The sequence below is a fragment of the Mauremys mutica genome, chromosome 3 (assembly GCF_020497125.1).
Source record: "Mauremys mutica isolate MM-2020 ecotype Southern chromosome 3, ASM2049712v1, whole genome shotgun sequence".
In the NCBI taxonomy this organism is placed as follows: domain Eukaryota; kingdom Metazoa; phylum Chordata; order Testudines; family Geoemydidae; genus Mauremys; species Mauremys mutica.
In genome coordinates, this window is record NC_059074.1 from 41,424,224 (window position 1) to 41,440,947 (window position 16,724).

The following is a 16,724-nucleotide window of genomic DNA, read 5'->3' on the forward strand; positions in this document are numbered from 1 at the left end:
ATATTGGATTTCCTTTAAAACCTTGCTTAAAATTCTATTAAATATAATAAATTATTACCTAAGTATCCCCCAATATACCAGACTGCTCTGGTTATAACTTTGCTCTTGCCAAAGAATATCAGTGAATTGCTATTGTATCATGGGTATTGTATTATTTGCAAAGAGGAAGATACCCACTTGCCTGTATTCAGAGCCAGGCTTTGATTTTTAGACCACCAATGGGGACCTGAGGAGGGAGAGACTTTCCACAGGTGTATAAAGATCACTCCAGCTGCTCCTTCACTATTGTGTTACCTTTGAAAGCTGTTTCCTGATGTCAGATTATGACAAGCAGCATATTCTCTGGCTTCCATTTCCATTGAAGTCTCTACTTGTTTGTAGCATGCACCTGCAGTAACTTACCCATTACTGCGTTCTCAAGAGCAAGTTTGCAGAAAGACGGTGCTGAAGTGAGTTGGAAGTATAAATTCTCAAATGCATAGATGATCCTCTAAAGGATTGGTTTTAAATAGCCTAGATATTTATCTGCTTTTGAAATGTTTGCCTTAATAAGCTGAATTTTGAGGAGGAATATGAATGCCTAAATCAAACTGAAGTATTCCTTGGGTTTTCAAATTTTTGTTTGCCGAATTTGACAGCTGCAAGGACTTGCATAAGAAAAGGAGACGAATTAATCAAAAACTGAATACCATATACCTTCATTTACAAGCCACCCTTGATTAATAATCATTCCTGTTTAGTAGCCATAACTTTACTACAAAAACTACAGGAGCAAATAATTAACTATAATAGAAGCGGTAGCTTGTACATGTAGATATATGGTATCTGCTGTCACCAGCAATAACACAGAATGGTTGAAAGAAATGTTATCTCATTACAGTACTCTGGGACAAATGTATAATTGGGACAAATAGTACGTTTTGGAGATGACTGTACAGTATAAGAAAGTGACTGCTATGGGAGTGCATCTGGATAGCTGATGAGTAAGGCTCCGTGTTTGTCACAGAGGTCACGGAAGTCATGGATTCCATGACTTTCTGTGACCTCCATATCTTCTGCAGCGGTCAGTGCGCCTGGCCTGGGGGCCACATGAGCAGTCTTGGGGGTCCCCACCTCCGAGCAGCAGGAGTTTTGGGGGGGCTCAGGGCTGAGGGTTGGGGTCAGGGGTGGTACCTACTTTGGGGGAGCTCCTCAGAAGGGCAACACCAACTCCATCCCTCAGATCCTAGCTCCACATGCTGCCTCCACCTGCAGACACCGCTCCCACAGCTCCCATTGGCCACTGTTCCCAGCCAATGGGAGCTGCCGAACTGTGGGGTGGGGTGGAGCTGAGGCAGCATGTGAAGCTAAGAGTTGGGGGAACTGCTTCCCAAGAGCTGGGTAGGGAACCTGCCCCAGCCCTGCCAACCCCCTCCCCCTCCAGTACCCGCAGTGCCTGTGCCCCCGAGCACCCATGGTGTCCTCCAGGCTGCGCCTCCCCAGCACCCATGGTGCCCCCCAGGACTGCCCTCCCAAGCCACCCCTCCCTCCAACATTTAGTCAGAGTATATAATAAAACTCATGGACAGATCATAGGCTGTGAATTTTTGTTTACTGCCCATGACCTGTCCATGACTTTTACTAAAAATACTCATGACTAAAATGTAGACTTACTGATAAGAGATGCTCAAATAGTGTCAGACACCTGCTCATGAAAAGTTTAGGGACGTGGAAACCAGGTTGAATTCAGTGTGTTCATTGTCCTTTATTATTTGCTGTTTATTACTTGTAGTTTAATTTGTATATATGTTTTTTGAATAGCAAATTTGGGGTCTGTAGCTGAGATTCACTTGATCAAAAAATGAAGTTCAGTTTGTGAGAAAACAGTTTATAAGGATTTGGTCATCCAATTGGGGACCAGAAACAATACCACGTGACTTAGGTGACCAGTCACAAAGCTTGAGTAGTGAAGTCAAAATATCAATTAATTAACTGAATGCTCAAAATGTATCCATCAAAATTGTTTGAGTAGATTTGCATAATGAACACATTCAGAAAAATCTAGATCTGTTTGTAGACAACTTGTAAACAAGAAAAAAAGGTTTAAATTCACCAAATAAGTTGTTTGCAGCAAATATTTAACCAGCTTTAATTTGGAGATTGGAGTCCCTGACTGGTAACTGAGACCTTCCATTGAGTTTCTATGAAAAAATGCTTTATTTTCATAATATATTTGTACTTTTAAAATTAATATTTTAATTAGCTACAATACTGAACTGTGTATGTTCTATCAACAGACCAGCAGTACTCCTGGTCACCTTCTCAGCACTTCAATGAAGAAAGATTCTCGCCTGCTCCGAGGAACATGAAAGGATTATCTAGTAGTCGCAACCAACCACAATTATGTTCTGCTCATACTTGTGGTTTAGCATCCCCTGAAGATTGTGAACACACCCATGATCATATCCACCATGGGCAGGAGCCAAGGCAATCATATCTTCTCAGCCCTACAGAGAGCTGCCCACTGGACCATCATCGCTGCTCACCGCGAAGCTCCATCCATTCAGAATGCATGATGATGCCCATGGTTATGGGCGATCACATGTCAAGTAGCACTTTCCCCAGAATGCACTACAGCTCACATTACGAAACGAGGGACGATTGCGCCATGTCTCACGCTAACCCTAAGATTAACCGAATTCCTGCCAATCTCCTGGATCAGTTTGAGAAACAACTTCCTCTCCACAGGGATGGGTTTCACACTTTACAATATCAAAGGACCTCAACAGCTGCAGAACAACGCAGTGAAAGCCCAGGAAGAATACGCCATCTTGTTCATTCAGTCCAGAAACTTTTCACTAAGTCTCATTCTTTGGAAGGGTCATCCAAAGGCAATGTCAATGGGACAAAGGGAGACAGTCGAGGGGACGACCATCATCATGGACATCATTCCAAGCACAGCAAAAGGAGTAAAAGTAAGGAACGAAAACCAGAGAGCAAGCATAAATCTGGTATGAGTAGCTGGTGGAGCTCTGATGATAATTTGGACAGTGATAGCACTTATCGCACACCTAGTGTGATTAATAGGCATCATGTAGATCATATCTCCCACTGCTACCCTGAAGCTCTCCAGGGGCATTTTGGGGATCTCTCACTAAAGACTTCCAAAAGTAACAATGATGTGAAATGTTCTGCTTGTGAAGGGCTAGCAATGACCCCTGATGGTAAATACATGAAAAGGAGTTCTTGGTCTACACTTACAGTAAGCCAGGCTAAAGAAGCTTATCGCAAGTCATCGCTTAACCTAGATAAGCCTCTGGTTCATCAGGAAATCAAACCTTCCTTGAGGCCGTGCCATTACCTTCAGGTAAAAGCCAGATTTGGTTAATATTTGTAATAGAAAAGCAATTAGTTATAATTTATGCCAGAAAGTCATTGTAAAACTATAGGGGTGCCCTGTAAATCTTTCTCAAAGGTTATGGTATTCATCTACTGCAGATATCTTGGAGGTGGGAAATCTGCAGTATTTATTCTTTATTAATAGGATTCAGATTGAAATATGAATAAAATTGACGTAATGTTAACTAGTCTAATTTTAATGAATTTGTTTTCAGTACCTGAGTTAATCCTGTATTTAAATCTTGGTGAAGTCTGTGTTTCAGATTACAGAAAGGGGCACTTTGCACAGCAGTTTGTATCTTGAATAAATTTATAGAAGACAATTATAAATTAAAGATATTAAGCTAGTCAGGGTGAGAACTTGAGAGATCTTTCCTTCTGTTCTGTCACTCTCACATCTCTTCCCAAACAGTCTTAACAACACAGGGCTAGATTTACTGGTAAGCTTAGTTGCTTTTGCTGCTCTGCTATCATGATGCAAAGTAGTTTAATTGGCTGGAGAAACTGGGTTTATGGTTGCTTTGCATCCCTGAAGTGGTGCAAAGCAGCTGAGGGTACCAGTGAATCTGATCCTGTCTCTTTAAGGCTTGGTCTGAAAAACTCAGGTACTGAGCTGCAGGACATTTAGTTTATCTACCATGAGGATGAAGGTATGAGCCATTCCTGTTGAAATTTGAATGGATGGCCTCAGGGAGAGTAAGTATTTCAAATCTGATATTTAGACAACTTAACTGGCCTGAAAACTCCATTGCTGTTGTGAGTGCCTTCACTCTTGTTTTCTTTTAAAATCAGATTTTCTCTCTATAGAAATTGTTTGTCTCATGCATTAACCAACTCTAACACTTCTCAGCTTTTGTATCTTGAGTATCTCCAAACCTCTTTGGTTTCCGTGGAAGCCAACAAATGTAGAATAAAGGGAGAGATGTTTCCTCTAGTCCTGTGCAGTGCTTTTGGTCTCTCCAAGCTGAAAGGGACTGTAACAGGGTGGTCTGGCCTCTTTAAGGAAGTGGTTCTACATGCAGCCAACCCTAAGCCACAACATGGCCCTTTTAAGGACCAGGTGTTTAAGGGAGCAGCAGACAAACAGAGGAATAGGGCCCAGGTGTTTATCAGGGAGTTATCTCCGTTAACAGCTGATAAAAACCCAGCTGTTAACGGAGGAGAGAGAAAGGAGAGTCTGTGAAACAGCACTGGAACCCAGCTACTGATGCTCTCTGGAAACTGGGTTCAAGCACTGCACAGTCTCATGAAGGAGGGCTGTGGACTCCCTTAACAAGGTGATAGGGTTTGGGCCAGGAGATTATATTTTTATAAACACTGGACCCCAAGAAAGTGAATATAACTTGATTACAGTTATATGTTACTTAAAGTATTTTGGGAGAAGCAGGAGGATGGCATGTCAGCAGGGCCACACCATGCCAAAACGGGGTGGGCAGTGGAATAGCACACTCCCACAACAGCCAATGCTGCAAGAGCTGTATCTTGTCAAACATCTGTAGAAATATTCCATATCTATCCTATTTCTGTCCTTTGTTTCACTTTCTTTCTCTCCCTCCTTTCTGTGTTGCGCTCTCTCTCTCTCTCTCTCTCTCTCTCTCTCTCTCTCTCCTGTCTTTGTGTCTCCTTCTTTCTCCCTCGAGCAATTCTCAGTTCTAAACCCAGTTAGCCTCACTCCCCCATACTTCATTCTGCTCAGATGATCAGTAGTGAAACAGTTAATGCTGAAATTGGAAGCATTATCATTAGGCATTAGAGTTAACAGCCCAATGAGATAAGTGGGGTGCAGGAGACTTCATACTTCTCAAAATCATTATTTTAGCCTGTTTGCAAATATTAGAAAGGAAGATTAGGATTCTAAACTAGGATTTGGGAGGCCTGGTTCAAGCTTGTACTTTGCCAGAGACTTTCCTGTGTGACGCTGGGCAAATCATTTAGCCTCTCTGTGCCTTAGTTCTGCATCTGTAAAATGGAGATAATAGAACTTTCCTAACTCATGGGATGTTGCAAGGGTAAATTCATTAAAGATTGTGAGGTGCTTAGATGCCATAATAATAGGGGCCATAGAAAAAACCAAAAAAGAGTACTGCACCTAGCTCTGTATTAGAGAGAGTTTTTTTCAGAAATATGATGGTTAATTTTTTTTTGAAGTTTGTATTCTGTGAACTCTGAATATGACATGTAGGTCACATAAATCCATCAAGCAGGCTGGGTGTTAGACACCTCCGCACTAGACCTAGTTGGGTAAGCAAGTATGAGAAATCCCATTCTGCAGATGACGTATTTAAAAATATAGCTTTGAAGCATTTTCTTTGAGATGTACTATCTATTAGATGAGACATGAATCATTCATAGAAGATAGATGGGCTGTGTTAGCAGCTCTGCCACAAATTTCCTATCAGAAGTGGATTCAATCATTTGTTAATCTCCCTGGGCTTCAGTTACATCATGTGTAAAATTGGAGAATATTTGCCTACCTTATATGGGAGTGCCTACTAAATGATGAGATTTACTAAGGCTGGTCAATCAGAAAGGTAGGGACAGCTCTCAGGACCCCATGGTAAAAGTAAAGGCACTGCTAGCCCCTCTTTTTCACAGACGTATTTGGAAATGGATCCTGGCTAATTCAGAATAATTGAAGGTATTAAGATGTTGATTATGCAGCTAAATCAGCCATGCAAAGCATTTACCTGAGATGCCCACATGATCAGTTTTGCAGGGAAAAAAATCCATGTAAACACCTCTCTGGGTATAGCGTTAAACGTATGTGACATTCAAAGACAAGGGTGTTTTCCATACCAAATTTAAACTTTGAACTGTCCCTTTAGATCATGGTCATGTAACTATGGAATCCTGGGCAGATATTTTTTTTTCATACAGAGGAAGTTTATATTTTTAACTCCTGTCTGTTTATCTTGGGTATTTATATGGCTCAAGTATCAGAGGGGTAGCCATGTTAGTCTGGATCTGTAAAAGCAGCAAAGAGTCCTGTGGCACCTTATAGACTAACAGACGAATTGGAGCATGAGCATGAGCTTTCCTGGGTGAATACCCACTTCGTCGGATGCATGTCATATATGGCTCAAATCACTTTTGGTATCTGAGCACCTCACAGTTATCCATATATTTATCCTCACAACATTATGAGGTAGGGAAATGCTACTGCCCCCTACTACAAGTGATGATCTGAGGCACAGAGAGACCAGCAACTTGCCTGAGGTCACTTAGGAGCTCTGTGGCAGAGCCTATGGTCTGGCACTTAAATCTAGGTGTCCCAAGTCCCAGGCTACCCCCTAATCAGTGCATCATCCTTCCTCTTCCTCTTGCTGAGAAACAGCTGAACTGTGTCTCCTCAAATTTTCATCTTTGGGGAGTGACCAAGCCAGGAAAATTTCAATGTGAAAGATGACAATTTTGAAAAAATATGAATAACTGAAAACAGAGGGTTAGAATGGAAACTCTGGTGCAGCTTTAACTATAGTGGTTGCTACTGCTCCCCAAATAATTTTTCCCTTGATATCGAAAGCTGTTGGGAGCAAGGAAATCTTCAATTATCAGATTCTTTGGCTAATTAGGCACAACACATTTGAAGCTGAAGCCTATTATTTGACTTACTTTACTGTTTGATATGAATCCCTAGGTGTGACAAGGATTTTCAGGGAGAAAGCTGGAAGTGAGCTAAGTATCAATAGTAAAATTATAAATGTAAAAGTTGGATTTTACAATTTCCAGTATTCAAATATCTGTGAGCACTGCTGGAAGAGAAAAGGAAACAATTTCAGGCAAAAACGTACAACTAACAACCACTACAGTTTGGGAGCGTAATATTATGTGCCATTGATTGATATTCCTTCCTCAGCCATTCAACAGTATTTGAAGCAGCAGCATGAAATCAAGGTAAACACATCAATGGTACAGCGAATGAGTCAGCACTTAAAAAAGAAAATAGCATGTTGTGCTAAAAATGGCCACAGCCCCCTTCTGCCTTCCTGATGCATTAAAGTGCTAGCGTCATCCCTTAACTGCACTGACATTGCTAGTGTGCAGGTAATAATAGCAGCAGTGGATTCTGTAGCATGAAAGGAACACACTGGGTTTATCTGTCCTTCTGTTTCATGTTATCTTAAAAAAATAGACCCAGTGTCAGTGGGGCTGCACTCTGGATTCAGGTATGCCGATGTGGAGAAGAGCGCTGAGGACAGGCCAGCGAAGGGGACCACTGAATTGTCCTAGTTATGGAACCCCATTGAGGCCATTGTTGCATCAGTAAGGTAGAGTTACAGCCTCAAAAGGTCTGTGCCGCAGCTCTGTGCTGTCTCTCGGTTGGGAGGATGGAATTCATCCTAACCCAACTCTAAATGCACTACACTGTCATGAAGGCAGATTACAAACTCCAGATTTCGTCACGTGAAGCCCTATATTCCAACTATACAAAACTACTTCCAGTGCTGAATAACTATTGAGTATAAATTACTCCTAATGTGTGTTACAATGAATTCCTCATATGCATTCATTTCATAATGTTCCCAGTACCCATTATATCTCTGTACAATTCTGTAGTTACTCCCTGAACGGCTTTAAAGAACTAGGGACTTTACACTAAACTGACACTCCTCCTTCCCGGTTTCCAGGGATGCAGAGATATCAGCATGGCCAAGGCTGAAGTGCTGCTCTTTGCAAGAGAAAAGTGAAATAATTACATGGACTCAACTATTGGGCAAGGTTATGACTAAAACCACTGAGAGTCTCCAATAATGACAGTGATTAATGACATGATAGTATGCTGCCTCCAAGTGCTAAGAGCCGTTTACCATTTCTGATGAAAATATTGCTGCAGATATGCCGTGGCTGGTTTTCCAAACAAAATTAAAAAAAATATTCATAGTTTCATATCTTTCTAACAGCCAGTGCAAGTTGACATTATTGCACAAGTGTTGTCACCAGGATGGGAAAGGAGAGGCTGTATTCCTACCAATATTTTATCAAGAATTATTCTCCTTTATATTTCTAGCACTTTTTTGTTGTCAAAATAATGTTCAACATTAAACAGAGAGGTAGGTTGAAAGTTGGTCTTTGCCACATTTGTCCAGGGCTACCTACAGGGGACCAAGAAGCCTGCAGCCACAAGTAACTTGATATTCTAGAGCCCTGGACCAATTCACACATGTGCTGGGGGTGCTGCTCGGACTACTGCCACTGATGCTAGATAACCACACACTTCCCTTGGCTGCCTAGGACTGAGCTGATCAGCTAGTGCAGTTTTGGGTCATGGAGGAAATTGCACAGCACTCACTTTAAAAACATCTTTTAAAGAATTGACTCTGACCCCCAAATGGTCATGATTTTACCACCCTTTCTGGGTCATCTTTAAAGGATGTTTTTGAAGTTAATTCCTCATGTGTATTTCATAGAATATCATGGTTGGAAGGGACCTCAGGAGGTCATCTGGTCAGGGCCGGCTCCAGACCCCAGCGTGCCAAGCGCACGCTTGGGGCGGCATTTTGCCGGCAGGCAGCTCCGGCGGACCTTCCGCAGTCATGCCTGCGGGAGGTCCCCTGGAGCCGCGGGACCAGCGGACCTGCCACAGGCATGACTGAGGAGGGTTCGGTGATCCCGCAGCTCGGGTGGACCTCCCGCAGGCATGCCTCCTCCGCAGGCACGTCTGCAAGAGGTCCCCCGGAGCCACAGGACCGGCGACCGGCAGCGCGCCCCCTGCGGTGTGCCGCCGTGCTTGGGGCGGCCAAATTCCTAGAGCCGCCCCTGCATCTGGTCCAACCCCTGCTCAAAGCAGGACCAATCCCCAGACAGATTTTTGCCCCAGATTCCTAAGTGGCCCCTTCAAGGATTGAACTCAAAACTCTGGGTTTAGCAAGCCAATGCTCAAACCGCTGAGCTATCCCTCCCTCAATATCTTAGTGGCAATGTATTCATGGCCTCTCTTATGTCAAGTAAGGGAATAAATATATCCCCCTTTAGAATTATACAGATAGTAAAATGTCTCCTAACAGCTGGAAAGTAACAAAAATAATTACCTTCCTCTGGCGACTAAATAATTGCCAATGGAGTTTTGGGTCAGCTGATCATAACCATAAAACTCATTTGTTAGGATGAGAAGAGTGGATGAGAGATAAAATATATGTTCATTTCTATATAGCCCTTTTAAAAAGAGGGTGTTTTAAAGACATCTGTGCTATCATTTCAGTAATGCCCACATAATGACTGGGGGAAAAAGCCCCTGGAGGAAAAATGTGTCTTGCTTGGATTAAATAGGTGGTTTGAAAGAGCAATAAGTCAATGTGCTCTATGGAACATCTAGTGCACAGTAGCGGTGTTCACACCAATAGTTAGTGCACAGCATGCTGCAGCACTGTAGATTTACACCCCAGTTTGCTGTGCAGCAAATGTTGGTGCAGGCATGCCTGGAGATGCCGTCAGAGCACTTTTCTTGTTCCATTATTACTTTACTAAATCACAAAATAGGTTTTCTGTTACAATTCCTACAATCACCAAACTTCGGCATGTACCTCAGTGGTTATAAACTGATGCACTCTTGTAGGTTACAGTTGTTTAACAGCTAAGATGTTTGGAGTCCTGGAAGTGAATATTTTAAAAAAGTGGGCTACACTTTTTGGTTCATGCAGCAAGGGTACGTTAGGCCAGCTAGGTTATCTAGAAATAATGCCCTGAATGTCACTTGCTCCTTATGGGCCAAATCCTCTTGCTCCCATCAAGTCTGAATAGCCGAAGTTGGTGTGTGGATTCCAGGGCAGCAGGAAATAAAAGCTTTTCTCTTCTCCCCAGACTCCAGAGCAACAGCAGAGCTTTTCCATGGCTACTACTGTAGGCTGTGCTGTGTCCTCACTATTTGAAATAATGGTCAATGATTGATCTTCCAACTCACCCTTGTCCCTCACTGAACCCATCTGTGGAAGATGCCGAGGGAGCCCCATAGTCTTGGCTCTATCGTCTGTGAAGGACTTGAATCCAGCATGTGGGATTTCTTTCCTCTGTGCATCAGAACTGCACCACTTGTACTTCAGGCAGGGCCTTTTGTGGCCACAGAGAGGGAAGACATATGGTTACCCTTCTGTGAGGTAGAGTGACTGGCAAAATGCAAAGGTTGAATGATGTAGCTCCTCAGAAGGGGTTAGTTACCAGTAATTCCAAAAGAGTCAGTTTTTACTCAGCCTTTCTTACCTGCGAAGACTTGTGGCAAAAAACATATGCCCAGAGCTCCATCTACTTCTGTGGCACAATGAAAACAAATTACACAACCACCACCTTAAATTCTACAACAATGTAATTTTGACTGTCACCATGAAATACCCTTCATTCCCACCTCCTCATATAAACACCCTTTATTCCCACCTCTTCATATAAACATGCATAACTATGGCTCCTAGTTTAAAATACTAATGGATGCGAAATTCATCTGAGTATTCTTACAGTGGTTCTTTTTATAGTGAATGGATGAGGATGCATTTTTTTGGTTCCATTATATCCTGTGGGTAACCTGGCTCCACACTCCAGGCAAAGGTCCCTGCATCATTCAAAGCCTTTTTCCTCCCATATATGCCAGGGAAGCTTGTGGTCAGGTTCATTTGGTCATCTTCCTAGTTCTCTGGGCCTTGTCCCATCATCCAGGCAACCCAGCTGGCTAGCCTACATTTCCAGATCCCCCTGGTTACAAGCTGGACTCCAGCTCTAGCTCCCTACCTGCTGTTTCTTTGCCCCCTAGAGCACTATAAACTATGGGGCCATGGGGCATTTCACACCTCTTCGAGCTTTTGCTTCAAGGCTCTCTGAAGAGTAAGGCAGGTGACAGTTCATATATTTATACTAGATTCATGTCTTTCAGTTTAAGCTGAGATTTTGGAGCACAGTTCTGTAGCAAGTGGATATTTTGTGGATACAGAATCCCTGAAAACATGGGACCCATGTCGTCTTCACTTCAAATTTCAGTTATTGCAGTTGTGCTCTGCTTGGGGCTACTCTTGAAAAAAAAAGTTTGGTAATGTCAGCTAATACAGAATGCAGCTGCTGACTTGCTTCATGGAGTGTCTCTCACAGCATATTACACTTGTGCTTTGTGATCTGCACTGGCTTCCAGCTCATTTCCAGGTGCAACTGAAGGTGTGATTTTGACCTATAAAAGTCCTAAATGGTTTGGGATCTATCTGACCACCTCCTTCTGCATGTGATACCATGACACATGATATCAGGTGAGGTTCTCAAGATGACGTCCCCCTGGTTTAAATGGGAGAGTTATTGGTAGGACATTCCCAGCAAAGGGTCCTCAGCTCTGAAATTAACTCCCCACTTGTTTGACAGTGTCAGCTGACCTTCAGGGCATGCTGCAAGATCTCTCTGTTCTCCCACATGCTCAGGGATGGGGGTGGCTTATGAAATTTGAAGGGAATGGAGGGGGTGGCTTTCGTTAATGCTGAGAAGGAATTCCTGGTTCATTTTATAAAGCTTTTTGAATGTTTTTAATTATATAATACATGTACGTAGAGCAATGAATCAGCACATTTTTTTAAAAAATCAGAATAACTAAATAATATACGTGCATTGAGAAAGATACATGCACTGAAAATGGTGTTGAGGCAATAAAAGGTTATGTATTTAAAGAAACAAGGGTTTCTTTATAGGTCCAGATTCATCCTATAACTCCTCCCTACTTCCAAAACCTTAAATGTCATAGTCAATAGGGCTGGAGGAGATAGAGCCAGTCAAATTTGTATGGGGTTAGAGACTTCTGATTCTAGAATTTGTGACAATAAAATCATTTGCATTTTTATGTTTATGGAAAATTGCATACATATTTTTCATAGAATTTCCCTCTTTTGGCGGGGGAGGGGGGAAGGCCAGTAACTGGCTCAAAAAACGTTTACTCACAGGGTTTTGTGTTTTCTCAAGAAAAAAAAAATTCCTTCAAAAACGGGCCCATGAAACTGGGACCAAACTCACAAATCCACAATCTAAGGTGAAAAGACTTGCAATTTTAGCATTTCAACTTTTGCTGCAAATATTTCATATGCCAACAGGAGTTTGCCACAATGCCAAGCATGGCATTGTGGCATTTACCCTCTAAGGACAGGGTAAATCAAGGAAAATAGTCAATACCTAATGAATTTCTTATTTTATTTTATTTTATTTTTAAAGTGCAGCAATAGAATGTTGTCTTTAGATGCTTATTGAAAAGGTGCTGCTTGAGCAGAAAACAAAACCAAAAAGCATAGCCCTCTATACTCAGAGAAAAGTCACAAAGCGAAGGAGAAGCATCAGGGAACAAAAGTAACCAACAGCGAGAGAAGCTATTAAGAATCCACGTCTCAGTGTAACTATCAATCAGGATCACAGTATTCTTCTTGTCCTTTTACATCTCATTCCAAGAATAGTCTACTCAGTGTCCCCGGGTTTGGGTTTTATAGAGCCATCATCACCACCCCAGGAAGAAAACATTTAGACCAGGGTAGTGTTTTTGTCCTTTTGATTTTCTGAACAGCAATTCAGGTGTCTTCCAAAAATCTCCAGCCTCACACAAAGTAAGCAGCATGACTGAGCTCCCTCTTCTTGTTCCAGAACTTTCTCTAATTTAGTTTCTTCTGGTTGGATAGGCCTCCAAAGTGGGTTCTCTGAGAAAACAAACTGGAGAAATCCAAGAGAAAAACAAGAGCAAGGACTAGCAAATAAGTTCCAGACTAATCCTGGCAGTTTTCCATGGAGAAACTGCTGGCTCTGTGCAAACCTCTAAGGTTCTCCTAACCCTTCTTCAGAGGAATGCTGGGTGCTTCCTACTAACTTTCGAGAGAATAAGCTCATCAATGTTCATGCTTCCCAACCAGCAGACCAAAAACTAGTAAACATTCAGGCAGGCATCAATATCTACTTTAATGTATGCACTTTTTCCTCCAAAGTATACACATTATACTCATGACAAAATCAGAGTGTGAGCACTAGCCTTAATGTAGATTCTGTAGTGGATGGTTGTGCTAGGAAGAATTGCTTACCCTATAAGGACCCTCTGAACAAGCATGTGGGTCTTTCAAAAAAGCTAGCACTCTAGTTGAATGGTTCCTCTATCATCTTGGGAAGCTTTCTTCATGGCTGCAGAGACAGTCTCTACTTTCTAGTGCATCCATTTATCTGCCAATCTATAGCTATATACCATGACATGCTGGGTTCTCTTAAAGAAATCTTATGTGTGGGGGGCAGGGAATCTATCTAAATTTTAGTTCTTGCTCTCTTCTTGATCAGGCTTAGAAAGCTTTAAATGAAAACAAGAATTACATGTGTAGCATGGTTTATAGTGATGGGTTACTTAGTTTAACCAATTACCCACCCCAAAGTGTGGGTTTACCTCTACTATAATCTGTGAGAGTTTAGCCCCTACGATTGACTTCAGTAGAGAGATTATCAATAGAAGGGAGACCCCAAGGTGCACAGCAGAGGCTACATAGTGCTCTTTCTGTAATGATTATATTTGCTAGCCATCAAAACAATACGCATTGCAATCTGGTAAAGCAGAGAGACCAGTACAAAATGCACAATATTTGCATTACTTACATCATCCCTTGTGGAAAACCCTGAAGTATTACTCCTCACCAGCACCATCATCATCACCACCAGTGGTCCTCATCTTAGAGTCTCCCACCCCGAGGCACACAGACTGTGATACAGCCTTTATAATGTCTTATGCTGACACTGAGTGGGGTTCATACATATTTATGAAGGTTTTAACCCCTTTTCCTTATCTGAACATCCACGCCCTACTAATGCTCATTAATATTTATGTCATGTTATCACCACAAGGAACAGGCAATTACCTTAAGGAAGTCTCCAACATTTCACTCTGCCTACCAATGGTCATCTTGTGGTGTCTACTTATCTCTTGTAGGCAATAGTATCCAAACTCAGCAGTTATTTTCAAAACATCAGTATATCACAAACAGAAACAGAAGCTCAGCAGGTTTACTATTGACTTATTTATGGTAATTTATCCTAAATCCTAAAGTCTAAGTTTACTAAGCTAAATATTTTACAAGCCTGGGATCTTGGGTTACAACATTAATTTCACCTCTATATCCTAAATAAACCTGATACCTTTTATCCTTGGCTACACATGCCCACCAGACAGAGCTTCAACTCTTGTTCTTACTTTCTACATGCACGGATTGTGTATGATGATAAGATTTTAACCATAATTTTAATTTATATAGCCCCATTCATCTGAAAATTTCAAAGCATTTTACATTTATATGATAATTAAACATCATAGTTTTTCTGTGCGGTAGGTAATACTCATTTTAACCTTGGAGCAACAAAGATTACAGTGAGATTTTCAAAAGAGTTCAGAACCCAAAATTGAGGCCAGATTTTCAAAAGCCATCAGCGCCTGTTTAAAAACCAAATAAGCAGCCCGATTTGTATGAGTACAGCCCTGTGGGTGTGGAACACTTTTGAAACTCTGGAAATTAGCTATGTACCTAAATGGAAGCTGATCCTGATGTGAAAATCTGATCTCAAATGCTGAGGTTGGGGTCTTTGGAAAATCTGACCCTAAGTGACTAGCCTAAGATCCCACAGTGGAACAGGAACACAAGAATGAAGAGATTCCCTAACTCCTGCACTTCCTTCTCCTCCTCACACCTCGAGAGCATAGAATTTGTTAAAGAAAACTCATCATTGTCCATAGTTGTTATAACCAAATCAGCAGCAAATGACAAATTAAATGAAAAGATCTGGACCTTATCAGCTTATTGTTCTTTTGAAGGAAAATGCATATGGTAATATGCAGTCCTGTTGCTTTGTGGATAAAAACTGCAGATATAGGAATTTATGTGAACATCTAGAACAGGAAGAAGGCTTTTTTGAAATTATAAATATCGGCACTTATCACTGTATGCAAGTAGGTAATTAGGGTAATTATTCCCAATTAGCAGCTGCAAACCCTGCAGATGGAAATTTCAGAGACCGATAACTATTGTAAAAGTCATTTTTGCAAGCTGTAAAACCACTTTAACATTTTGGAATGCATACATTTAATACCCCTTACATGATCTGTAACAGATTTTTGTTAGCATTTCAAAATAATAAAAAAAGAGAAATATGTTCATGCAGTATTATAGCCTGCTGCTCTGCTGTGGTTCAGGACATGTTGGCATCTGAGATAGGCTGAATTAAAAAAAAAATCAGGTGTTTAACCTACAGTATAATGATTGTACAAAGAGCTGAAGTGAATCTTGAACCTGCTCATACTGCAGCTGAGCTTGAGTATTGCCATGTTTTTCAAATCTTGTAGGAAGAAGTTCACAGGGGCTGATGTAGTGTCCTTTGAAGTCAATGGAAAGACTCCAATTGTCTTCTCTGGGCCTTGGTTCTTGTCCCATGTGAGGAAATTTGTACCCCACTAAAACATGTTTCCGTTGAGCCACTAGGCAACATCCCTCCTTCTACTCAGGATTCAGAAACTCCCACTCACAGTTGCCATTTACTATGGGGTTAGTGGCCTCTTCTCTCTCCTGGATCTTCCAGAAATTTTTTTCCTTTTTGAGGACTGGACTACTAATTAACTTCTTTCAATCACCAGGGTCTTCAGTTGGCCAGTAAGGGCTCTTAATGTAAAAGCGTTAGAGTGGTTTTGGGTGTACTTGTGTGCTCTCTCAGTTATATTACAAGCAAGAATAATTCCGCAGAGGGCTTTCCTGATTCCAGTGTCCTTGTGAACTTAGCTGCAAAACCAACTTTATCTGTATCAGGTCATGTAGCCATACAAATCTAATCAGCCCAAACAGGATGTAATATTAATGTGCCCATGGTGGAAAGCTTGTCCTGGAAAAGCTGTTTATCAGCTTTCTCGCTAGAACTGCCCTTAGGATGAAATTGCAAACTTTAAACATTCATAACTTTACAAACAAGGCTTGAGTCACAAATAAGAATCTCAAAATATAAACTTGTTTTTAACGTGTTTAGCTTTCATCCATTTTTGAGTTAGAGAAGTACAGAATTTCAGATTGGAGCATATGGGGAAAGTAGGCTTTTTCTTACTTGAATAACTCAAAAACAACTGAACTGATTTTACTCACACTTTTTTTTTAAATCATCTTGAAGCTGAGACAAAGCAGTGAAAATCTCAGCGCAAAATCAAGTTATGGACACTTGGAAAAGTGTATTTAGACCGGCGGCTGCAATTCATCCTTAATATAGGAAATTGAGAAATGAAATAAAGTAATAGGGACCCACTTGTATGCCAGTAACCAGAATGCTTTTCAGTTACTTGAACCTTGTTCATAGCCATCAGGGGCGGCTCTAGGAATTTTGCCGCCCCAAGCACGGCAGGCAGGCTG

The 16,724-nt window shown here is 41.5% G+C and overlaps 1 protein-coding gene across 1 annotated transcript in view; it reads left to right on the forward strand.

Annotated features, from left to right (window-relative positions):
• The first annotated feature begins 2,329 nt into the window (after window positions 1-2,329).
• DLGAP2 (DLG associated protein 2) overlaps window positions 2,330-16,724 on the forward strand; it is a 108,065-nt gene continuing 93,670 nt past the window's right edge. The window contains exon 1 of the mRNA XM_045008711.1: window positions 2,330-3,346. Within this exon, the coding sequence (XP_044864646.1) occupies window positions 2,345-3,346 (1,002 nt within the window). The 5' untranslated portion in view covers window positions 2,330-2,344. The remainder of the gene's footprint in view (window positions 3,347-16,724) is intronic.